At 43.5% G+C, this 26,901-nt stretch overlaps 1 protein-coding gene across 7 annotated transcripts in view; it reads left to right on the top strand.

The window, feature by feature from the left end:
- The window catches only part of caskin1 (CASK interacting protein 1), a 276,168-nt gene that overhangs the window by 191,093 nt on the left and 58,174 nt on the right, over window positions 1-26,901 (top strand). For 5 of the 7 annotated variants that reach the window (XM_060901305.1, XM_060901303.1, XM_060901304.1 and 2 more), the window contains exons 3-10: window positions 4,253-4,350; window positions 5,979-6,124; window positions 18,393-18,488; window positions 18,677-18,807; window positions 18,935-19,043; window positions 21,672-21,792; window positions 24,127-24,221; window positions 24,365-24,491. In XM_060901305.1, the coding sequence (XP_060757288.1) occupies window positions 4,253-4,350; window positions 5,979-6,124; window positions 18,393-18,488; window positions 18,677-18,807; window positions 18,935-19,043; window positions 21,672-21,792; window positions 24,127-24,221; window positions 24,365-24,491 (923 nt within the window). The remainder of the gene's footprint in view (window positions 1-4,252; window positions 4,351-5,978; window positions 6,125-18,392; window positions 18,489-18,676; window positions 18,808-18,934; window positions 19,044-21,671; window positions 21,793-24,126; window positions 24,222-24,364; window positions 24,492-26,901) is intronic. The other 2 variants (XM_060901306.1, XM_060901301.1) reach the window with 1 other exon arrangement.

Genomic DNA, 26,901 nt, shown 5'->3' with positions numbered 1-26,901 from the left:
ACCCGTGCTTCAGAGTCGGAGAGGTGTTCTTTTCCTGGAATTTGCCACCCTTTTTTCTCCAAACATACCTTTGCACATTGTGGCCAAAAAGTTCTATTTTGATTTCGTCAGTCCACAGGACTTGTTTCCAAAATGCATCAGGCTTATTTAGATGTTCATTTGCAAACTTCAGACGCTGAATTTTGTGGCTAGGACGCAGGAACGGTTTTCTTCTGACGACTCTTCCATGAAGGTCATATTTGTTCAGGTGTCGCTGCGTAGTAGAACAGTGCACCACCACTCCAGGGTCTGCTAAATCTTTATGAAGGTCTTTTGCAGTCAAACAGGGTTTTTTATTTGCCTTTCTAGCAATCCAACGAGCAGTTCTTTCAGAAAGTTTTCTTCATCTTCCAGACCTCACCTTGATCTCCACTGTTTCTGTTAACTACCATTTCTTAATAACATTACGATCTGAGGAAACAGCTACCTGAAAACACTTTGCTACGTTCTTGTAGCCTTCTCCTGCTTTGTGAGCATCAATTATTTTATTATTCAGAATGCGAGAGAGTTGCTTAGAGGAGCCCATGGCTGTTGATTTTAGGGACAAGTTTGAGGAGTCAGAGAATTTATACAGCTTTGAAATCTGCATCATCTGACTTTTCCTAACGAAGAATTTGAACAAGCCATAGCTCAATAAGCTAATTAAGGTCTGGAACCTTGGTAAAAGTTACCTGAGAACTCAAATGTATTGGGGTGCCCAAACTTTCGCATGGTGTTCCTTTTCTTTTTTCACTCTCCAGTTGTACCAAACAAAAATAATACACAAATCTTGCAGAAAACGCTGAAAAGAAATGTGTCATCTTTACCTTTATGCCTTTTGGTGATCAATTCATCTTCTGCTCACTTAACTATTCATACATCTTACAGACATTTTCAGTAAGGGTGCCCAAACTTTTGCATGCCTCTGTATTTGTGTGCTACCCAGTGTAGGAAATAAGGAATTTTAATCAGACTGTCACAGGACAGACAAGTCTGAAATGTTGTCTGTCTGTCCAAATTTCAGCCTGTCCGAATGACGGGCCAAAAGCTGAAGGGCTTTAAATGCCTGGAGATGGCTGCTCAGCTACTTCCAGGCACATTTTTGTGATCTTCAAAGGCCAAATTACACGAGACATTATTTGCTAATGACACTACAAATTGAATATAGTTTACAAGAAAATGTCAGAAGATTCAAGAAAAGCCTGCTTAAAGTTCTACCCAAGAAAACAGTAGCACACACAGGTCAGTTCCATGTCTAGAAAAAAGTCTGGGGAGCCAAGGATGTTCCAGTTGGTTAAAACTTACTGGTCCTCATACAACCCCGATTCCAAAAAAGTTGGGACAAATTACAAATTGTAAATAAAAATGGAATGCAATAATTTACAAATCTCAAAAACTGATATTGTATTCACAATAGAACATAGACAACATATCAAATGTCGAAAGTGAGACATTTTGAAATTTCATGTCAAATATTGGCTCATTTGAAATTTCATGACAGCAACACATCTCAAAAAAGTTGGGACAGGGGCAATAAGAGGCTGGAAAAGTTAAAGGTACAAAAAAGGAACAGTTGGAGGACCAAATTGCAACTCATTAGGTCAATTGGCAATAGGTCATTAACATGACTGGGTATTAAAAGAGCATCTTGGAGTGGCAGCGGCTCTCAGAAGTAAAGATGGGAAGAGGATCACCAATCCCCCTAATTCTGCGCCGACAAATAGTGGAGCAATATCAGAAAGGAGTTCGACAGTGTAAAATTGCAAAGAGTTTGAACATATCGTCATCTACAGTGCATAATATCATCAAAAGATTCAGAGAATCTGGAAAAATCTCTGTGTGTAAGGGTCAAGGCCGGAAAACCATACTGGGTGCCCGTGATCTTCGGGCCCTTAGACGGCACTGCATCACATACAGGCATGCTTCTGTATTGGAAATCACAAAATGGGCTCAGGAATCTTTCCAGAGAACATTATCTGTGAACACAATTCACCGTGCCATCTGCCATTGCCAGCTAAAACTCGATAGTTCAAAGAAGAAGCCGTATCTAAACATGATCCAGAAGCGCAGACGTCTTCTCTGGGCCAAGGCTCATTTAAAATGGACTGTGGCAAAGTGGAAAACTGTTCTGTGGTCAGACAAATCAAAATTTGAAGTTCTTTATGGAAATCAGGGACGCCGTGTCATTTGGACTAAAGAGGAGAAGGACGACCCAAGTTGTTATCAGCGCTCAGTTCAGAAGCCTGCATCTCTGATGGTATGGGGTTGCATTAGTGCGTGTGGCATGGGCAGCTTACACATCTGGAAAGACACCATCAATGCTGAAAGGTATATCCAGGTTCTAGAGCAACATATGCTCCCATCCAGACGACGTCTCTTTCAGGGAAGACCTTGCATTTTCCAACATGACAATGCCAAACCACATACTGCATCAATTACAGCATCATGGCTGCGTAGAAGAAGGGTCCGGGTACTGAACTGGCCAGTCTGCAGTCCAGATCTTTCACCCATAGAAAACATTTGGCGCATCATTAAATGGAAGATACGACAAAAAAGACCTAAGACAGTTGAGCAACTCGAATCCTACATTAGACAAGAATGGGTTAACATTCCTATCCCTAAACTTGAGCAACTTGTCTCCTCAGTCCCCAGACGTTTACAGACTGTTGTAAAGAGAAAAGGGGATGTCTCACAGTGGTAAACATGGCCTTGTCCCAACTTTTTTGAGATGTGTTGTTGTCATGAAATTTAAAATCACCCAATTTTTCTCTTTAAATGATACATTTTCTCAGTTTAAACATTTGATATGTCATCTATGTTCTATTCTGAATAAAATATGGAATTTTGAAACTTCCACATCATTGCATTCCATTTTTATTTACAATTTGTACTTTGTCCCAACTTTTTTGGAATCGGGGTTGTATATCGGTACTATAATAACACTCATGAAACATCATACCAACAGTGAGTATTTTTTATACGATGTTTATAATAAGTCTAGAAGGAATTTAGTAATTAACAATACAACTATTCTTACAGAATAGAGTTAAAATTCTGAGAACGAGATTCCAAGTAACTCTGTCATTATGAATGAAAAAAATGCACATGATGATAACAGCATAACCACTGATTGGCAGTTTGGACTTAACCAAATACTATACTGCAAAGTTTCATGTAAACTGAACTCTTAATCAACTGACTGGATCAATCAGATACCGTCAACCCTAAAACACTAGTTCAACTGCATTGTGTAATAAAAACAACAGTGAATGCCGAGTGTATTATTATCATCTTATTTAGTGTTCCACTCAGGCAGAGGGAGGTGCCTGTAAATTTTAGCAGGGCTAGGACCTTTGGTGGCCGAGTTATGAATTTTTAAATCCCTGTGCACGCGAGCGGCTGGAGCGAGGGCTCGTGTTAAAGTTTTCCACGAGCCGTGCTTGCTCCTGACATTGGATCGGGCCAAGCCTGGACTCGTTTGAAAGGTCTCGGGGAGAGGGATGTGCCTGGGAAGTTTGGTGGGCCGAGGGCCATCAGTGGCCGGGTTACGAACTTTTAAATGTTGGCTCAAGCCAGGGCTTGTGTTAAAGTTTTTCGGGGGCTCCAGGGTGAATAACGGGCCGAGCCACGGTCGTAGCGGGCCCGCGGAGACCCCCATTTCACAGGCCGTGTTACGACATCATGTATTCTCCCAGTGTAACATTTGGAAGAAAATTAGAAGTAGATCAGACCTATATCTTTACAGTTTTTCATGGGCCATCCGGAAATACAGACGGACAAATGTGAAAATTAGCGGTCAGTGTCCGCCGGTCTGGTCTTATTTCCCACACCAGTGTTACCTAATAAGGACCAGCTAATGTGGTCCAAGTTAGACAAACAGCCACACTGATCCATACTGACCTGCATATGGAACTTTTTTGACTAATCTGAGCATATGAAGGGCACAGTCAGTGATGCAGTCTCTAGAGATATTGTGTGCATGTGTGTGTGTGTGTGTGTGTGTGTGTGTGTGTGTTATTCTGCTCGAATGATTTCACCACCAAAGCCCTTTGGTTCTACATATTTTTATCTTCTTCTTTCACTCCCTGTCATCCTCATTTCCTGCTCACTTCCACCATCTGGATCTTACAAATCACAAAGCTCTAGGAAAAAAAAGTTCTCGGGTACTGCACTCCACATGTTTGGCTGTTATCGCATCTTCTTCTATATATATATATGTGTGTGTGTGTTGCAGATTTTCTGCGCTCCACCATGCTGCCCTCAATGGGAACCTGGAGCTCATCTCTCTGTTGCTGGACTCTCAGGCCATGGTGGACATCAGGGACCAGAAAGGTTGGTGCTATATTGAGAACTGGGTTTGCTGAGGTTGCATCAACCAAACAGCTAGTGAAGCAAAAATTAGCTAATTAGTCCTTTGTGAGTATAAATGAGTATCGCAGTAGATGACCTCACTGAAATAACAAAATGGGGAAAAAACTGAATAGAAAGCAAATGAAATAATAAATGTATTCAATCAGTAAAATAGAAATGCATTCAAAAAGGTATGAATGAAAATCCTGATGTAAAATAATAAACTAAATGATACACATCAACACTGATAATTCGTAACTTAAGCTATACAAATATGAAACATATTTTACTTTGATTTCTTTTAAAAACAAAAAATTAAATTTTTGTTTTCATTTCCTTATTACTTTTTTTATATATTTTTTTCTTTACTCATTTGCTTTAACCGTCACTTTTCTATTTACCTCCCTTGTGGAAAAGCGATATCGGTAGCCAGTGATTCTTCTGCCTAGCTAAGCAAAGCACCCATTATTTCTCGGGAGTAAAATGTTTCAACAATGTGGGAAGCGATGGCTTAATGGTTAAGCAGCTTTGGGACCATAAGGTCGCTGATTCGATTCCCTGGACCAGCAGGACTGGCTGAAGTGCCCTTGAGCAAGGGACCTAACCCCTAACCGCTCTGACAAGAGTGGAGGCGTACCTTGTGTCTGACTAGCCGAAGAAAAGCTGATGATGTGATCATCAGTTCGGGTGGTGCCCAACCAAAATGAAAAAAAAGGAGAATTTTTGATAACGTTTTACAACAGGGGGTCTTTGATGGGACTGCAGGTGGTCAGTGACCAGATTAGCGTTCACTCTCTGGTCAAGAGTCTAAATCCCGACAATGCCACAACCATCCATGGCCCAGAGAGAAAATTGGGTGGGAGGGATGGCATACTGTCTCTCCTCTGTCACTCACAGTGACACTATTTAATGTGAGCTCATGTATGCAGAAGATGGTAGTTGGTACTTTTATCTGAGTGTGTTACACTGCCCTGTGATGCAGCATGAGCAGCAGTTTGAAAAGATGCCCTTTACTGGCTCAGAGGAAGCAAGTGAGAGCCTTCACCTTTCCCAGTTGGCCGCTGTTGAAGCTGGCTGGTGGATGGGAATTGGCAGGTGAACAAATCGAAGAGAAAATTGGAAAAAAAAGAAAAGAAATTGCCATCCTGCATTAGACGCCTTCAGGGTTAGTCCTCAGGTTGCTCTGGTCTGAGGGGTCTCTGTTTCTGATTGCACCAGTAGTCATGAGTGACAATATTTCTGAACTCGATTTACTCCCAAGATGTTACGGTCAAGTTTTTAGTTTTCATTTGTAACCGTAACCTGCAGACTGATGGAATTCCTTGACTTAGATAGCAACATCACTTAAAAGCTTGTAGAAATATGCTTACTATACGCTTACTAACTTACTATAATGGCTCATCCCATGCCTCATTGCTCATCCCATGCTGACTTTTAATTTGTGCAGTCTCTTATTGATACAGACCTGATAGTGACTGAGTTATTGTAATGTGCTTTGGTGCCTGTTGCTCCCAGCCAAGAAGAATTTAATGTACTTGATTCATATTAGTAAAGGATGATGGAGTCCTGTTGGAGATTTGGAGAGTGTGTTATCTTTGTGTGTGTTTCAGGCATGCGTCCTCTACACTATGCTGCATGGCAAGGGAGATCTGAACCAATGAAGATGTTACTAAAATCAGGCTCTTCGGTTAACGCACAATCAGATGAGGGACAGATTCCCCTTCATCTGGCTGCACAGCATGGACACTACGATGTGGTGAGTCTCCAAAAAACCAACCAACCAACCAACCAACCCGCCAACAAACCAGCTAAACAACCAACCAACCAATGAACCTGCCAAACTTAATTGTCATTTATGAATCATTTATCCTTCTCTCAGGCTGAAACACAGTTAAATGAATCGGTAAACAAATCTATTGGTCAATCATCAGTCTACAAGTCACTCCATCCATTCATTCATCTATCCATTGGTGATCAGAGAACTGAGCAGTAAAGCAGTCAGCATGATGTCAGGCAATGAATCCATTGATTGACTAACTCCATTTCCAGAAAAGTTGAGATATTTTCCAAAATGCAATAAAAACAAAAATCTGTGATTTGTAATTCATATGAACCTTTATTGAAATGACAAAGGTACAGAGAAAAGATTTTCAATAGTTTTACTGACTAGCTTAATTGTATTTTGTAAATATAAATGAAGTTAGAATTGGATTTTTTAAAATTTATTTTTTGTCTACAATTGGATTTTTTTTTCCATTCTTGCTTGATACAAGACTTCAGCTGCTCAACAGTCCGTGGTCACCGTTGTCTGATTCTCCTTCATGAGGCGCCATACATTCTCAATAGGAGACAGATCCGGACTAGCAGCAAGCCAGTCAAGCACACGCACTCTGTGACTACAAAGAGGCCTGGGATTGTCCTGTTGAAATGAGCATGAACTTCCCAAGAAGAGACATTGCCTTGATGAATATATCTCTCTAGAATCCCAATTTTTGCCCCAATATATCAATGGTACCTTCACACACATGTAGGTCACCCATGCCATGGGCACTGATGTACCCCCATACCATCACAGATACTGGCTTTTGCACCTTTATCTGGTAATGAGCTGGATGGTCGTGTTCACCTTTGGCACTGAAAACTCAATGTCTGGTTTTCCCAAAAACAAGCTGAAATGTGGACTCATCTGACCACAGCACACGTTTCCACTGTCTTTCTGTCCATCTGAGATGAGTTTGGAGAACCCAGAGAAATTGGCATGGTTTCTGCATAGAACTGATAAATGGCTTCCTCCTTGCGTAATACAGTCTCAGGTTGCATTTCTGGATGCAGCAGCAGACTATGTTAACTGACAACGGTTTTCCGAAGTACTCCCGGGCCCATGTGGTTATATTTGTTACATTAGCATGACGGTTTCTCAGGAAGTCCGCCTGAGGGCTCAAAGGTCACGCACATTCAACAGTGGTTTCCGACCCTTGCCCTTTACGCACTGAGATGTCTCCGAATTCCCTGAATCTTTTCATAATAAATATTATGTCCTGTAGATTTTGAAAGACCTAAAATCTTGCATTGAGAAATGGTCTTTTTGAATTGATTAACAATTCTCTCACAAATTTTGGCACAAAGGGGTGAGCCATGACCCATCCTTGCTTGCAAAGACTGAGCCTTTGGTGCATGTTCCTTTGATACCCAATCATGAGACCAGTTAACCTGCTTATTGTGGAATCTTCCAAAATGATGTGACTCGAATATCCTAGAAACTTTTCAGTCTTACTTTGCCTCTGTCCCAACTTTTTTTTGAGTGTGTTGCAGACATCAAATTCTAACTTCGTTTCTATTTACAAAATACAATTAAGTTGGGGGCAGCACAGTGGTGTAGTGGTTAGCACTATCGCCTCATAGCAAGAAGATCCTGGGTTCGAGCCCAGTGGCCGACGGGGGCCTTTCTGTGTGGCGTTCTCCCCGTGTCTGCGTGAGTTTCCTCCGGGTGCTCCGGTTTCCCCCACAGTCCAAAGACATGCAGGTTAGGCTAATTGGTGATTCCAAATTGACCGTAGGTGTGAACGTGAGCGTGAATGGTTGTTTGTCTCTATGTGTCAGCCCTGCGATGACCTGGCGACTTGTCCAAGATGTACCCCGCCTCTCGCCCATAGTCATCTGGGATAGACTCCAGCTTGCCCGCGACCCTACACAGGATAAACGGTTACAGATAATAGATGGATGGATATTTTCCTGTTCTTTATCAATATAAATATTGTTTTTCTTCAATAAAAAATACTTTTGTTTCATTTTCTTCATAACCAACAATAATTATTGACCCACATTTGTAAAGGTTGGAGTAAAGTATAATAGGGTATGTATGAAAATATTCCTGTTATTAAAAATGAAAACGTTAATAACAAAGAGGCTTTTTTTAATAACCATTTATGAACTTTTGTGAAGGCTGTAGTCAGCTTAAACATTAAACAACTACCTCCATTTGCTTCTCTTTTCTTTGAGCTGTGTTACTTCTGCCTACAGTAATGTCATGTGCATTGCTTCTATTGTACGTTAGTCCACACTCTGCTGTCTAAAGGCCAATTTATGCTGACAACCCAGTCCTCGCAGATGGCGTCGCAGAAGGCGTCTGCGAAGCCCCCCCCCCCCTTTGCAGACGCTCTGCGTGCACCTCCCAAAAATTGTGACCACCGCAGACAGCGTCGCAGACAAGAGGGCTCTGATTGGTCCACTCTTCATCCGCTGTACATGCACTTCCGCTTCCCTACTTTCCCGGTTTAGTTTGTTTTCACGACCGCCATTTTTAAAAACACGAGCGAAGATGGAGCAGCACGAAGAGCGGTTGATCGAGGAAGTGAGGAAGTACGTACATCTATACGACTCCAGTTCTAGTCATTATAAGTAACCGGAGGAAAAACACTCCACTAACCACACCCACCAACTACTCCTAGCGATTTCGTGACTTCGCACCCCCTTGCGTTGTGGTGGTGAATAACATCGCGCACGTCTATTGGCTCCCCGCTCAACGATAAATTACAACTGTCTGCGAAAAGCTATCTGCAAAAGCTTTGTTGCAAGAGCATGCAGAGGCCTTAAGCTACACAGTTACAGCTAGGAAAAACTAAGAGATTACGCAGCCTAATAACAATTGCGGTTCATCTTTTAATTTCCACGATTCAATCTTCACAAATTTGTATTGTGATTTATTGTCACACGATATATCGTGACATGCCTAGAACCTTGGCTTGTTTGTTACTTGCAAGCGAATATTAATTTCTTCCAGGGTGGTTTTTGTTTTTTTATTATCTAACTGCAATCGGGTGGCGCAGTGGTTAGCACTCTTACCTCACAGCAAGAAGGTTCCGGGTTCGAACCTCATGGCTTACAAAGGGCCTTTCTCTGTGAAGTTTGCATGTTCTCCCTGTATCTGCGTGGGTTTCGTCCAAAGACATGCAGTTCGGCTAACTGGCTACTCTAAATTGTTCATTGATCAAGTGTGGAGAGGGATGGGCTCTGCCAAGTTTAAATGCCCTAGACACGCCAATGATGGACTGTTAAAATGTCATCAGTGGTGCCCTTACAGCCCGTGCTGGCTATGGGAAGAAGAAACTGTAATCTTGATTGACAGCTTGTGATGTTCTAATCACCTTTATACCACAGCATTATCTTGTCTGTATTAACAGTTCATTCACATGGAATCTGTTGTATGACCACCACAGACTAAGGCTAATGATAAAATTCAAAATTTGTCGTTATTTCAATAAGAAAACATCCTAATCATTGATATGGTGACATTTCCTGTAAGAAGGTGTATCAAAGATATACAAATGTCGTCCCCCCCACACACACACATTAGCCTCTTCAGTGACTTATCCTGGCATGGGCTTTGCTAACAGCAAGTCATCTGGTCTGTGCCATCTGTACCCCATTAAAAAAAAAAAACCTCATAAGGACAATATATCCAGAAGGACCTAATAAAAAAGCTTGGTATTAGTCGAAGCTGTCAAACAGTTGTTATAATTGACAAGGTTTACTATTATATACAAATATTATTTCTCAGATTGCTCCATTTTTATGCTTGAGGAGATTGACGGTTTAAAGCATTTTATGGAATCATATAAAAATGCATGGGGTGACGATCACCATCACTCACATATCTCACCATCTTGTTGCTTGTGTTTGCAAACTGCACAAAAATGCTTCCATTCTCTGACTGTGAGGAAAACTCATTGCTTCTATGTTGCACAATGTGTCTCTGTGGGGGGGCGTAAAGTATATCACCATATTATGTACAGCTGTCTGCTATTATTTTACATTAGAACTGATTTATTGTGTAATTCCGGTGTTGCCAGATTTTACGTCCGGCCACTTGTTATTCGGAGTAGGAATATTTTATTTTAGCGCCTGCCAGAGTAGATGAAAACAAGAAGCAAGACTATAAAATCGAACATTACAATCACTGAAAAATGTATTATTCACGTGCATAACAATCGTCAAAAGATCCGAAATAAATAGTGACTTGATTCAAAAGTGAAATATGGATTAACCACCTGGGAGGGGTTTCAAATATACAGTTGAGGCAAGAAGTTTATATACATGCAGTCTAAAAATATTCAATCCCAGTTTTTCACAACTCCACACATTTCATGTTACCTTGCATTTCTGCTTTGCTCACCTCAGAGGTCATTTTAAAACAATTGATGAGAGACAGATTTATCTCCGCTTTAAAGCGAGACTGCCTTTCAGATTTTTCAAGTGTCATATAAAGAATTTTCCCCGACACCCAATTATTTTTGTTTGGTGGACCGAAAGCTACAGAATTTGAATCACAGACTTCCAATTTTATTAGGTTTTAAAAATACTGAATTCATGAATTTAGCATAGACAACCATTCACACTCACATCTCATCTCATTATCTCTAGCCGCTTTATCCTTCTACAGGGTCGCAGGCAAGCTGGAGCCTATCCCAGCTGACTACGGGCGAGAGGCGGGGTACACCCTGGACAAGTCGCCAGGTCATCACAGGGCTGACACATAGACACAGACACCCATTCACACTCACATTCACACCTACGGTCAATTTAGAGTCACCAGTTAACCTAACCTGCATGTCTTTGGACTGTGGGGGAAACCGGAGCACCCGGAGGAAACCCACGCGGACACGGGGAGAACATGCAAACTCCACACAGAAAGGCCCTCGCCGGCCCCGGGGCTCGAACCCGGACCTTCTTGCTGTGAGGCGACAGCGCTAACCACTACACCACCGTGCCGCCTCACACTCACATCTACAGTCAATTTATACTCTGTCCACACTAGGGATTTTGTACCGATACGAAACTACTTTCGTACCGCAACACCTGTCCACACTAGCAACTATTGAGGTATTTCACCTGTCGTCACAGGGTCACGTGACGCCCCGGTGTCTGCCATTTTGAACGTCAAGCTACATACTAACGCTGCAGACAGAGAGGGAGAACCAGCTTGAAAAAAAACGCGTTACAGACACCTAGAGTAGATTAATTTGTCAGTAAGCACTCTATAAATAACCATGGTGTTTGCTTGTTGTGCTGTGGGCTGCCGCAACAGACAGGGACAGCGTGCAGGACGCTCCTTTTACCGGTTTCTAGTGATGGGAATTTCGGCTCTTTTTCGGGAGCCGGCTCTTTTGGCTCTTCTTACTATAAGGAGCCGGCTCTTTCGGCTCCCAAACGGCTCCTGAGATTTTATTTTTGATTTAATTGCTGCAATTAACTAGTTAATTAATTACATTATTATTTATAGTTTATCAATAGGATGTTTTCCATTTTATTTTTTAGTTTTTGTAGCCATTGTAAAGCTTTGTAAAGTATAGCAGTGTAACAATGTTCTAGCTATAGAAATAAAACTTACTTACCAATTAATAAATTATTTTCTCACAAACATAATGCAAAACTGTGTTATATTACCAATATAAAATACACAGCTGATTTTCCCCTCCTCAGGTGCCTCACAGACTCCTCTCCCCTGCGCTCCACAGCTTTAAGCATTACACCAATTTTCGTATTTTCGCAGCTGTGAATGACATCAACCCCCCCAACCAAAAAAAGTAGGTGTACACCATGCTACTTTTTTTCCTTTGAATGGTAATAGACAACACAAAGACGCAATCGGACAGCAACTTTTTTTGTGAAAGTCTCTCTCTCTGAGGCACCTAAGGACAAAAAACTAATTCGGCTCCCACCGAAGAGCCGGCTCCCGCCGTTCACTTCAAAGAGCCGGCTCTTTGAACCGGATCGTTCGCGACCGACACATCACTACCGGTTTCCTACTGACCCAGACAAGAGGGCCAAATGGATTGCAGCTGTGAAGAGACAGGATTGGGAGCCAACAGAGTACTCCAGACTTTGCAGTGATCATTTCATTTCAGGTTAGTTTATCAGTTAACGCAATTTTGATAAAATATATAGCAAAAAGTAAATGGGTCAGTGTTTGTTAACCCATCCGAGCAGTGAAACAAGGCAGTGTTAATTTGTCTAGGGTTGCATGTAGCAGACATCAGACATAAAACGCAATAACAGAGGCTAGAAAGAAACGGGGCTCCATACCAAGGCTGGGTACAGTGTTTGTGATAAAAGACAGATCCAATTTAATACGAATCACAGCTTACTTTCTTGTTAAAATGTGCAAAGGTCTCCACCATCTCATACCGCCTTGCACTGAAGGACTTAAGCGTGCCGTCCAAAATGGCTGCGTCACGTGACTTGGTCACGTGGGTGAAATACCTCAATACCGGTACCGTAGCGGTATAACTGTATCAGTACGAAACCCACAAATGTATGGGTTTCATATCGGTACAGTATCGGTACTGTAGCGCTTCGCTGTAGTGTGGACAGATGAAGCGGCTCTGTATCGATACAAATATAATGCGCATGCGCAAAGTCACACACCTCAATCGATGTCTTCGCTGAATAAAATAGTGAAGAACGGAGATTCGTTTGTTTCTTTCTCAACTGCCTCGCGCGTTTTATATGATTCGACTGAATAAATGACCACCAGAAATACAGACTGTACATTGACAACAAAAAGCACACACACGTTGTTTCATCCGCCATATTCTCGGAAGGAAGTTACTCGGTAACCACGGAAACATTTCGCGCACGCGCATTTCAACTTCCGTGAAAGAAAACCGCAAACATTTCTCGCTAGTGTGGGCAGATGCACTAAACTGTACCGGTATACTTTGTATCAATACAGTTATACCACTTTCGTACCGGTATAAGTGTGAACACAGCATTAGAGTCACCAGTTAACCTAACCTGCATGTCTTTGGACTGTGGGGGAAACCGGAGCACCCAGAGGAAACCCACGCAGACAACATGCAAACTCCGCACAGAAAGGCCCTCGCCGGCCACGGGGCTCGAACCCGGACCTTCTTGCTGTGAGGCGACAGCGCTAACCACTACACCACTGTGCCGCCCTATAATAAAAAACACCTACAAAGTTTATTTACAATTTTAGTTTAAATATGTACGACTTCGTGAAAAATCTTTCTTGAAAGGTTGACTGTCTTTCAGATTTTTCAATTGTAGGTCATAAAAAGAATTTTTCCCTGACGCCTCATTATTTTTGTTTCACGGACCAAAAGCTACTGAATTCGAATCACAGACTTCCAGTTGTATTAGTTTTCTTTTAATGGAACGATTAATGAATTGAGGGCCACATGGCTCGAAATTCTCTGCTATTTTTTCCTGCTTCACCATGACCCAATTCAAGATACTATACCGCTAGTGGTTAGCGTGTCCGCCTCTCGATCAGGAGATCACGAGTTCTACTCACGGTCAGGTCATACCAAAGACCATCATAAACATGGTACCTACTGCCGTCTGGCAAGGCACACTGCAATACAGATGCGAGTGGGGAGTCAAACTCTTGCGGTTACCAGAGGACTAGCCCCCCCCACTGTAACCTGAGCTATGTAATAGGCGAGAGGCCGAGTGAAACGGAGATCGGCGGCACCACATGGCGTGGGAAGGACTTTGATTTTGTTTTGAATTCAAGATACTACGTCATGCATCACGTGGTGGGCTTTCCCCGTTCGTGCAAGGCATTATGGGATACAAAATTGAAACAGGAGAGAAAAACAGAGGACATGAGTGTGCGAATGAAACGTGAAAGACAGACTACAGTCACAGAAAGCGAGAAGAAAAGACGTTATGTTGCGAAGGAAAGGAAACGCAGGACCAAACTAATAAATATCGGCGGTCAGCGAGCACCTCGGTGTGATCAGCTGTTCGTTTAGCGACAGAATGATGGAACTGTTAGTACACGGTCAAGGTAAACCTGTAGGTGGCAGTAATGCAACACACTGTGGATGCCAGCTGTCGTAAAACCCAAAAGAAGAAGGAGAAGGAAAAAGAAGGTGGTAAACCTGCGCATGCGCACACGGACTTCCTCTGTCTGCTTGACTGCGTGAAGCGAGTGAATTCATGAACATTATTTGCTAGGGAATTTCCTCAAATTAAATAACTTCCCAGCCACAGAATGGCCCGGGGTTTTTTTTTTAGATATTACAGAAATAAACATATATCACAATGACCAAATTTTTGAGGGAACTAAATTTCACCGATTTTATGAAATCGAAAGGCCGTCTAGCTTTAATTCTCTGTGTCAGAAACAAATGTTAAAACACACCAAGTTGACTGTCCCTTTAAACAGTCTGGAAGAGTCAAGAAATTGATGTAATGATATGAAGAACTTCTGATTGGCTAATTATCATAATTAGGAGTTAATTGAGGGGCAGCACGGTGGTGTAGTGGTTAGCGCTGTTGCCTCACAGCAAGAAGGTTCTGGGTTCGAGCCCCGTAGCCGGCGAGGGCCTTTCTGTGCGGAGTTTGCATGTTCTCCCCGTGTCCGCGTGGGTTTCCTCCGGGTGCTCTGGTTTCCCCCACAGTCCAAAGACATGCAGGTTAGGTTAACTGGTGACTCTAAATTGACCATAGGTGTGAATGTGAGTGTGAATGGTTGTCTGTGTCTATGTGTCAGCCCTGTGATGACCTGGCGACTTGTCCAGGGTGTACCCCGCCTTTCGTCCGTGGTCAGCTGGGATAGGCTCCAGCTTGCCTGCGACCCTGTAGAACAGGATAAAGCGGCATGAGATGAGATGAGGAGTTAATTGAGAACCTGTGCCTGTTCAAGGACCTACTTTTTGAGCCAGTGCCCTTTTGTCCGTAATACTATGGGAAAATGCAAGCAACTCAGCCAAAACCTCAGGAAAAATTACAGAGCACCACAAGTCCAGTTCCTCCTTAGGAGCAATTTCCAACCAACTGATGGTACCATGAGCATCTGTACAAACAATAGTGTGTAAATATAAAAATCTTGGGACCACACAACACTCCATCGTTCACAAGAGCCACAAATTAACGATCCGCAATGAACGGCTTTTGGCCCAAAAGGTTCAACTGAACCCCAAGGCAACAACAAAGGAATGAGTGAAGGGTTTAGAGGCATCAGGTACCAATGGTGGTACATCCACCATTAACCATTAACCTTTTCACCACTGCGTAACGTTTTCCAGAAGGAGTTTCCCTACTACAATGAGATGGGAATAGTGGTTTGCAGTGGTGAAAGGGTTATGTTGATGTGGCCTGAAAGGCTGTTGTGCGAGGAAAAAGCCACTATTCCCAAGACTGACATAAAAAAGCCACACTGAAGTTTTCAAGCAATCAATTCCTCTAGCCTTTTGGAGGAGTGCTATGTGGTCAGATGAAACAAAAATTGAACTGTTGATCAGCATTATGTATGGACGGAAGAGGGTGAGGCTTTTAATCCAAAGAACACTTTCCCAACTGTGAAGCACGGGGATGGCAGCATCATGTTGTGGGGGCGTTTTACTAGAAAGAGGACTGGGGCATTTCAGAAAATAGATAGCAACGGGGTTGTTCCTGGTACGTTAGATATTTAATCCTGGGCTTACATGAACAGAATGATAGTTCTGATATAAAGACAAGTGACTGGGTGTCCTACTAGCTGGCTAGTTAGCTAACTAGCATGCTAGTTCGGTCTGTTACACCATCTCTACATGCCACAGAGCGAAGAGAGCATTCCGCTTCACTTGCATGTATTTTGAACATCGGAATCATTTATCGTATATGTCTATGACCACGAAAAATTTGAAGTCGTATGCAAAGATCAAACGTTTCATACGCTTACTCTCAATTTGACAATGCTACGCAAAGGTCTATACAGGTTAGAAATGAACAAATGTGAATATTTTTCATAAACCTCATCTTTTGGTTCGTCACTCAGTTTAATCTCTCGAGCCGTGTTCCTTTCTGACCTTCCTGAATTCCGTTCTGTTGATACAACAGTGGTCCACAGAAGTTATCGCAGACTACGACTGTTCAGTTTTATAATCTCAAATCATCTCATCTCATCTCATTATCTCTAGCCGCTTTATCCTGTTCTACAGGGTCGCAGGCAAGCTGGAGCCTATCCCAGCTGACTACGGGCGAAAGGCGGGGTACACCCTGGACAAGTCGCCAGGTCATCACAGGGCTGACACATAGACACAGACAACCATTCACACCTATGGTCAATTTAGAGTCACCAGTTAACCTAACCTGCATGTCTTTGGACTGTGGGGGAAACCGGAGCACCCGGAGGAAACCCACGCGGACACGGGGAGAACATGCAAACTCCGCACAGAAAGGCCCTCACCGGCCACGGGGCTCGAACCCAGATCGTCTTGCTGTGAGGCGACAGCGCTAACCACTACACCACTGTGCCGCCCTCATTTCTTCATTTTCGAAGTAAAAAATTATCTCATCTCATCTCATCATCTGTAGCCGCTTTATCCTGTTCTACAGGGTCGCAGGCAAGCTGGAGCCTATCCCAGCTGACTACGGGCGAAAGGCGGGGTACACCCTGGACAAGTCGCCAGGTCATCACAGGGCTGACACATAGACACAGACAACCATTCACATCTATGGTCAATTTAGAGTCACCAGTTAACCTAACCTGCATGTCTTTGGACTGTGGGGGAAACCGGAACACCCGGAGGAAACCCACGCGGACACGGGGAGAACATGCAAACTCCGCACAGAAAGGCCCTCGTCGGCCACAGGGCTCGAACCCGGGCCTTCTTGCTGTGAGGCAACAGCGCTAACCGCTACACCGGGGTTGAAGTCTTAAAGGTCCCATGGCATGGTGGTTTGTTGATGCTTTAAACGGGCTCGTGGAGGTTTCCGGATGTTATATCCGCAGCCTTTCTCGAAATGAACCCTCGGCACGTAGATATAGCCTCCTGGAAGAAAGCCCCATTTCAGCGCTTTTCCCAGTGCGTCGTTTTGCTAATGAGAAGCAGGAGGCGGGGAAGGGTAGAGGGTGGGGGCGGGTCTTATAATTAATATTCATGACATGTAAATGTATTACCTCTGATTGGCTAACAGCACTGTGACGCTACTTCCAGTGGGTCAGAACAAGCGGATGTGGGTGTCTTACTATGGCGAGAGAGAAGGAACAAACCGCGAAGGGAAAAATACCGCGCGCTGACGTCATTAAGGTGCGACGCGAGGAAATAAAATAGATTCAAAAAATGTTTGGGTTTTTACTGAACAAACAAACAAATAAAATGAACGAGTGACTTAAAAAAAAGAATGTGGGTGTCTTTGTAAAAACTGTTTTGATTGGCTATTATAACACAGCATGCTGCATGCTTTTTGGTTTTGTAGCGCAGAGTACCTGGCTAACTGCAGGAAGCGGTTAGCTGCACAGCTAATGTAGCCATTGCAAGGCTAACGCACCGATTTTAAAACACGGCAAAACGACTTAACAGTTATACACTTACTTGTTCGGTGTTTGTGGCTGATGCGGCAGGGATGCTTGGTACGGACCCAGGCTTCAGTGACAGTTGATGTGCAAAACCTGCCCTGTACTGTCCCAAGTTGTGGAAACATTCCTCAGGAAAATGCTTCCGACAAACATACCGTACACCGTCTTAGGTAGACTCGACGGCATATTATTGGAGTAAATAAAATTAAGCCACTGCGTCTTCAGGGGCTCTCCTGTCGGCAGTAAAAACAGACTCCTTTCTGTGTTGTCACATCCATGTACAGCGCAATTTCCATGTTTGGTGGCAACTTTTGAGCTAGGCGGGCAATCCGTACAGTGGGTGGGAATCCAGAGGGGGGCCGTGGGGATCATCTCCCTTGCTGACGTAGTAAAGGGAAGAGCCTATCAACGCGCCGTTTTGACACGCCATTCTCAAATGTTGGGCATAGTTTGGTTTACACATTATGAAATTTCTAGCCACTGGGGTGACTTAAGAAGGTCAGAGGAACTCATTTTAACGTTAAAAAACCTCAGAAAGTGAAAATTTCATGCCATGGGACCTTTAAAATATATTGAAAAGATCTTTAAAAAGGTCTTAAAAATGATGGAATTGAACTCCAGGATCCCTGCGTATACCTTGTGTGTATATGAGTGTGTAGAGAGCGTGTCATGTGTACACAGTGTGTTGACAATATGATGCTGTTGTTTTTTTCAGTCTGAAATGTTGCTTCAGCACCAGTCAAACCCATGCATAGTGGACAACGCAGGAAAAACGCCGCTGGACCTCGCGTGTGAATTTGGACGAGTCGGAGTGAGTGACACTGAACATGCTGTAACCTTTAGCATTCACGTTTAAGCACGTGTCAGAATGATGGACGATGTCTTAAGTTACGTGTCAGTTCAGCTGTTTCCAGATTTGGTAAATTACTTTAAGTATTTACTGTGTCGATTTACTGCTGCATGTCAAGCCTTAATATACGCAGTACCGTGTGTGTGTAGGTGGTTCAGCTCCTCCTGAGCAGTAATATGTGTGCTGCTCTTCTGGAGCCAAAACCAGGAGACTCGACTGATCCGAATGGCACCAGTCCACTCCACCTTGCCGCTAAAAACGGACACATCGATATAATTAGGTCAGTGACAGACAGACAGACATACAGACATGTACTTTATTGATTCAGTATGAAAATTGCCTTGTAATCAGCTTCTCTCTTTTTTTTCTTTCACTTTCTCTGTCTCTCAATGTGCCTCTGTCTGTAGGTTATTGATCCAGGCTGGCATTGACATTAACAGGCAGACTAAAGCGGGCACTGCCCTACATGAAGCAGCTCTGTGTGGGAAAACCGAAGTCGTGCGCCTCCTGCTGGATGTGAGGGTCACTGCAACAGGCTGAATGCACTGCCGTTCACTTTTGCAGAGACGGCTGACTAGCTAGCTAAGCGAGTTAATGACGCACATAGAACACACAGTGACTTTTTCCTTTTATAGTGATGACAAAACTTTTCCAAATATAACTCCATTTCAAAAAAGGTATGAATTATAACTAGCCGCAGGCTTGGAGTACTCGAGTCCGACTTGTACCTGAATTTTAAGGACTTGTGACTTGACTTGGACTTGAGCACTGATGACTCGGACTCGGATTTTTTCTTTATATATTGTAACATGCCATAATAATTTGGCAGAAGATACTTATATTTATAATCTACATTAATTTTTAGACTAATTTCGTGCGAGAGAATGCACATTCACCTGTTCATACGTCATGTTCAGGAACAAACTAACGTTAATGGCGCTAAAATGCCTGGAGAGAACGCTCCTAGGATTGTCCGCTTTGCTAATACAGACTTCTCATGGAGTGGGGAAAAAAAGCACTGCGGTGTGCTCCATACGTAGAAGAACTATCGAGGAGATGATGGGGACGACCTCGAACTTCAATCGTTATTTGGCAAGACTCCACCCGGAGAAAGAAGTGACACGCTGTGTTCATTGCTCTGTTGATAGCGGGGCTTGCTTGCTGAGCGATGAACTAGCTAGTGTTAAGGCCAATTTATGCTGACAACGCAGTCCTCGCAGATGGCGTCGCAGATGGCGTCTGCGTAGCCCCCCCACCTTCGCAGACGCTCTGCGCGCACCTCCCAAAAATTGTGACCACCGCAGAAGCCTCGCAGACAGTGTCGTAGACAAGAGGGCTCTGATTGGTCCACTCTACATCCGCTGTACATGCACTTCCGCTTCCCTACTTTCCCGGCTTGGTTTGTTTTCATCTCATTCTCATCTCATTATCTCTAGCCGCTTTAACCTTCTACAGGGTCACAGGCAAGCTGGAGCCTATCCCAGCTGACTACGGGCGAAAGGCGGGGTACACCCTGGACAAGTCGCCAGGTCATCACAGGGCTGTTTGTTTTCATGACCGCCATTTTTAAAAACACGAGCGAAGATGGAGCAGCACGAAGAGTGGTTGATCAAGGAAGTGAGGAAGTACGTACATCTATACGACTCCAGTTCTAGTCATTATAAGTAACCGGAGGATAAACACTCCACTAACCACACCCACCAACTACTCCTAGCGATTTCGCGACTTCGCGCCCCCTTGCGTTGTAGCTGTGAATAACATCGCGCACGCCTGTTACTCCCCGCTCAACGATAAATTACAACTGTCTGCGAAAAGCCATCTGCGAAAGCTTTGTCGCAAGAGCATGCAGAGGCCTTTAGCCCTCTCTCATGTTATTTGCCCTGTTGATAGTGGGCGGGGCTTGCTGACAGATGAAGAAGCTTTTTATCTGTAGCCTATTCACTAAAATGGGGCAGTCGAGCAGGAACGTTAGTCCAACACAGTAGCAGAGACGCTTTCACATAAAGGCAGCAACAGCCACCGTCAAATGGTGCGATTGGAGTCTTGTTCTTGGACTTGACTCGGAATTTTCTTTCATGACTTGGACTTGACTCGGACTTGAACACTGGAAACTTGAGATTGGACTCGGACTCAAGGTTTAGTGACTCGACTCCAACACTCAGTGCGTTTACATGCACATAGAGAAAATCAAATTTCTGCCGTAGCTCGACTGAAATCGAAGTTCTAAATGCAATGGAAACACCTTAGCTCGGCTGAAATCGAACCGAACTGGATTTCTCGTAATCGAGCTACGCGACCTAGATTATGCGATTGTAGCCGAGCTACTTAGTGCATGTAAACCCTGTCGAGCTACATAGTCGAGCTACTTACTTCAGCACTGCCCCTTCCGGAAGTGACGAGTGACGAGACCACAAGCGGGAAACACAACAGCCTCGGTCGGCATGACAACAGTAGTAGTAGCGAGCAGCAGAAGAGGTCAGGAGGAACAAGGAGAACTTTGTTTATACTCTTGAATAGCTCTTCTTCATGACGACAACCGGAAGTGTACCAACACGATGGGGCGTGTAGCGCCACCTGTGGCTCGGGTGCACAATGTACCTCACACAATAGCTCGATTTCCTTGTGTGCATGTAGGATTGGATTTCTCTGGCACCCCTGCTGGGACCCTTAGCTCGATTACCGACAGTAGCTCAATTTGGATGTGCATGTAAACGCACTGACTGATTTTCGCCCAAATTTGGTTTGTCTTTATGAGAAAGTGAATACTTGGATCTTATAAACAAGTCGAGCAGTAACTTAGTCCAACACATTAGCAGAGACGGTTTCACATAAAGGCAGCAATAGCCACCGTCAAATGGTGCGGTTGGAGTTTTATTCTCGGACTCGACTCGGAATTTTCTTTAATGACTTGAACACTTGGGACTCGAGACTGGACTCGGACTCGAGGTTTGGTAACTCGACTATCACACCGGCTAGCTTCACTTTGGTGTTGTTGCTGATGTAGCTAAAAATAAATAGCGAGCTCGCTTAGTAGATAGCTACAATTTGTTTAGTCGCAGCTAACTGTAATCTACATAACCTAGCTCAGATTAGTCATGCTGCAATGGTAGGAGAAATCGTTTTTTAATCTTTTTTTTTTTTCAGAGTGGCATTAATGCGACGGTGAGGAACACGTACAGCCAGACGGCGCTGGACATCGTCTACCAGTTTACTGCCACTCAAGCTAGCCGAGAGATCAAACAGATGCTGCGAGGTACGGATGAAGGTGGAAAAAATTTTTTATTGCTGTTTTCATGCACTGTTTTTATTAAGTCATCAAACACCTTTTCCTTAGCTGATCCTTAATTCAAGAATTTTAGACTGATGCAAATCCAGAATTATATGATCCGTGCGATGAAAATACATATAAAGTCACATCCAGAATTATTAGCACCCTTGGTAAAGCACATTGGCTTCCAGTTAAACAGTACCTGCCCGGAAGGAAAGCATATGCACCCAGAGAGGCAGTGACGATTTCATTGGTCAACGTCAATACCTTGTGTTCTATTGGTTGGTGAATTTTGATAGGGTCATTTCACCAAAATCTGAGAGAGCTGATCCATCATGATCTGCATATTTGATTGGGCATAGGTTTTTACACCGGATGCCCTTCCTGATCTAACCCTCCCCAATCGATCCTGGCTTGGGACCGGCACTAAGCATGCGCTGGCTTGTACGACCCCAGTGGCTGGGCATTTTACCAAATCTGCATGTCTTTGGACTGTGGGGGAAACTGGAGCACCCTAAGGAAACCCACGCAGACACGGGGAGAACATGCAAACTCCATACAGAAAGGCCCCCATTGGCTGTGAAGTTCAAACCCAGAACCTTCTTGCTGCGAGGCAGCAGTGCGAACCACTGTACCACCACGCTGCCTTGACCATGAAATGAACAAATACGGCACGGTGGGACGGTGGTGTAGTGGTTAGCACTGTCATCTCACAGCAAGAAGGTTCTGGTTTCGAACCCAGCGGCAGACGAGGGCCTTTCTGTGTGGAGTTTGCATGTTCTCACCGTGTCTGCGTGGATTTCCTCCCAAAGATATGCAGGTTAGGTTAATTGGTGGCTCTAAATTGACTGTGAGTCTGAATGGTTGTTTGTGTCTCTATGTGTGTGTTAGCCCTGCGATGAGCTGGCGACTTGTCCAGGGTGTACCCTGCCTCTCGCCCATAGTCAGCTGGAATAGGCTCCAGCTTGCCCACTGCGACCTTGCACGGGATAAGCGGTTACAGATAAAAAACAAACAGCATGTTTAAAGTCATTCAAATTCTGTAAAGCTGCTTTGTGACAATGTCTATTGATAAAAGCGCTGTAGAAATAAACTTGACAAATATTGTGTTCAAATTGAAAAACCATTTGAGATCAGAGGAGAATGGTGAGACCGTTTTGAGCTGACAGGAAGTCTACTGTAACTTTAAAAACAAAACTACTTTTTACAAACACGGTGAGCAGAAAAGCATCTCAGAACACGTATGTCGAACCTTGAGGTGGAAACTCAAGAAATGAAATTGGAATAAGAAGAAAAAGCCTTTATTTGTCACATGCATGCTCAAGGACAGTGAAATTTAACCCTTCTGAAGCAGTGAACACATGCATGTACACACAAGTGAGCAGTGAGCACACACACACATACCCAAGGGCACTTCAGCCTAAGGCCGCCCTCATGTTAACCTAACCGCATGTCTTTGAACTGTGGGGGAAACCGGAGCACCTGGAGGAAACCCATGCAGACACGGGGAGAACATGCAAACTCCACACAGAAAGGCTCCCGTCGGCCGCTGGGCTCGAACCCAGAACCTTCTTGCTGACCAGGTGATTTTTTTCCCCATCTTCGACCATCCAGTTTATGTGAACCCGTGCTCATATAGCCCCAGATTTCTGTTCTTAGCTGACAGAAGTGGAGCCCAATGCAGTCTTGGGGTGCTTAATTATTGGCACCCAGGTATCAGTGGTCCACATTAGTATATTTCCTGGAAGCAAATGTTCAAAGCAGATTATTTTGGACTTCTTTCTGGAACCAAGTGTATTACAGACTCGGTAGTGTATGTCATCAACTCTATCATACTATACTTTTTCTGCACAAAGTACAAGTTTCACAAAAGGACAGATGACAGAACGGTATGTTTAGTGTGGTGTTTTTTTTTTTTAAATGTGTGTTTGAATAAATGGATTACAGCTTTTCTGTTGACTGTATTTGGTATTCGGAGGAAATTGGGCACAAACCCAGTAGAGCGTGATGGATTTGAAACAGTAATAAAATTATAAATCATGAAAGCAGCTAAATGTGAGGTAACAATGAGGGCCAAGTTCATCATCATGGGGAAGATTAGAGAATACACAAAAGAAATGAGGCTTAAGTGTGTTGACCTTTATAAACCCTGGAGGATCCAGAGTGATTCTGGATTGAGAAGTAAATGCAAGGGGTGTCAATAGTGTGTGTGGAGATGAAACAAACTTTTTTGATAATGTTTTTTTTTCCTTAGAATTAATTTACCTTTATTAATAATTTGATTTCTTTCATGTATTTGGTGTGAAATTAAACGAGTGTGTGTGTGTGTAGATGCATCTGCGGCTCTGCAGGTCAGGGCTCTCAAAGATTACTGCAACAACTACGACCTGACGAGCCTCAACATTAAAGCAGGAGACGTCATCACGGTAAGACTGATCACTGTCTGTCTGTACGTCTGTAACACAAAGTACGGACATAATGAAAAATAATACTGAAATCATCTTGCATGATTTTGGAAATCTTGCTGCTTATTTATTTGAATTGGTATTATAACATTTTTGTCCTTTAGGTGTTGGAGCAGCACTCTGATGGGCGATGGAAAGGCTGTATCCATGACAACCGAACAGGAAATGACAGAGTCGGTTACTTCCCTTCTAGCATAGTGGAAGTGATTAGCAAGAGGCCGGGTGCGACAGGTAGGAGAGAAAAGAATGTTGAGGTCTGCTCAGTGCTACACACACACATACACACACACACACACACACACACACTTCAACACTAATGTCATCAAGCGATGAGAATTATCCACATGGCCCGTGTCTTGATTACTAATAGCGTACAATACACTATAACAAAACACATTTTACTCCTTAATTTAAAAAAAACCCAAAAACCTGACTTTATGCACTCAGCATTTCATAGCATTGGAGTTTCTTTTTAAAGTTTCGTTTTCAATATGGGGAAGCCATGGCCAAATGGTTAAAGAAGCAGCTTTTGTACCAAAAGGTTGCCAGTTTGATTCCCTGGACCAACAGGAATGGCTAAAGTGCCCTTGAGCAAGGTACCAAACCCCCAACTGCTCCTCAGGCTGCTCTGGGTATGTCGTATATCACTCTGGATAAGAGCATCAGCTAAATGCCATGAATGTAAATGTAAATATTGAAGACAGTGGTTGCAACACGTCGGTTATTGATCAGTACGTTGTTTTATCGCTAAAATCCTGATGTTTTCCATTCAGTTGATTGGTGTTCCTCACTAGAGGGAGATGCAATATAACATCCTGTTCGAGCTGTCGGTTTACTGACGCTGTTTGTTCCGTGTAAGACATTCAGTGACTAAAGCGAGTAAAGTGATAGGAGGGTTCTGGGAAAACAAAGTGGTGTAAGGATGTTGTTTGGATAAAACAGATACAGACGCTTGGTAAGATGAGGTCTGGGAACATAGAACAATCAAGAACAACTGCAGAAGAACAAGCATAGAAGAACAACCTCAGAAGCACAAGTGCAGAAGAACAGCTGCAGATTAACAGCCACAGATATCCAGCTGCAACAACTTGACTTTTTTCGAGTATTTTCTCACTACGAAGAGATTCCACACTGTGTAAAGTTCGTTTGCTTTTTTTTTTAAATAATAGTTTACTACAAATAACATGGCGAATAAATAGATAGGAGCATTTTGAGGGAAATTGAGTGCTGTAGGAATCTTCTCTGGACAAAAACATACATGTAAGCTGATGAGATCTGGTAGCACACAGCAAACAAAAACAGCTGCAGAAGAACAAGGGCTGGAGAACAGTCACGGAAGAACAGTTGCAGAAGAACAACCATTGAGGAGTAGACACTGAAATAATGGCTGCAGAAGTACAACTGCAGAAGAACAACCATAGAAGAATAACTGCAGAACAACCGCAGAAGAACAGCTGCAGGAGAACAACTGGAGAAGAACAGCCACAGTAGAACAGCTGCAGAAAAACAAATGCAGAAGAACAACTGTCGAAGAGCAACCATAATAGAATAGCTGCAGGAGAACAACCGCAGTAGGACAGCGGCAGAACAACCACAGAAAAACAGCTGCAGGAGAACAACTGTAGAAGAACAACCACAGTAGAACAACTACAAATGAACCTCTACAGAACAACTGCAGGAGAACAACTGGAGGAGAACAACCACAGTAGAACAGCTACAGACGAACCTTGACAGAACAACTGTCGAAGAACAACCACAGTAGAACAGCTACAGACGAGCCTCTACAGAACAACTGCAGGAGAACAACTGTAGAAGAACAACCACAGTAGAACAGCTACAGATGAACCTCTACAGAGTAACTGCATGAGAACAACTGTAGAAGAACATCCACAGTAGAACAGCTACAGACGAACCTCAATAGAACAACTGCAGAAGAATAGTTTCAGGAGAGCAACTGCAGAAAACTAACTGCAGAACAACCGCAGATGAACAGCTGCGGGAGGAAAATCACAGAAGGCCAGCTGCAGGAGAACAACCGCAGAAGGACAAGAGCTGAAGAACAGTCACAGAAGAACATCTGCCAAAAAAACAACAACCAGAGAGGAATAGACATAAAAATGGCTGCAGTAGAACAGCTACAGATGAACAACTATCGAACTACCGCAGAAGAATAGCTTCAGGAGAGCAACTGCAAAAGAACAACTGCAGAACAACTCCAGAAGAACAACCCCATGGTTGTTCTTCTGACCACAGAAGAACAACCCCAAACAACCGTAGAACAGCTGCAGAAGGAAAATTGTGGATGAACTACTACAGAAGAACAGCTGAAGATGGACAACTGCAGAACAACAACCACAGAAGAAGACCTGTAGAAATACAACTGCAGATGAACAGCTGCAGAAGAACAAACACAGAAGAACAGTGGCAGACGAACAACTCCAGGACAACCGCAGTAGAATAGCTTCAGGAGAGCAACCGCAGAAGACCAGCTGCAGAGTGACAATTACAGAAGAACAACCAATGAAGGACAGCTGCAGAAGGAAAGCTGTGGATAATCAACCATGGAAGAGCAGCTGCAGAAGACAACCACAGACGAAGAACTCTAGAAATACAACTGCAAACGAATAGCTGCCGAAGAACA

The sequence above is a fragment of the Neoarius graeffei genome, chromosome 20, assembly GCF_027579695.1.
Source record: "Neoarius graeffei isolate fNeoGra1 chromosome 20, fNeoGra1.pri, whole genome shotgun sequence".
In the NCBI taxonomy this organism is placed as follows: Eukaryota; Metazoa; Chordata; class Actinopteri; order Siluriformes; family Ariidae; genus Neoarius; species Neoarius graeffei.
This window is presented reverse-complemented; position numbering and strand designations above follow the sequence as displayed.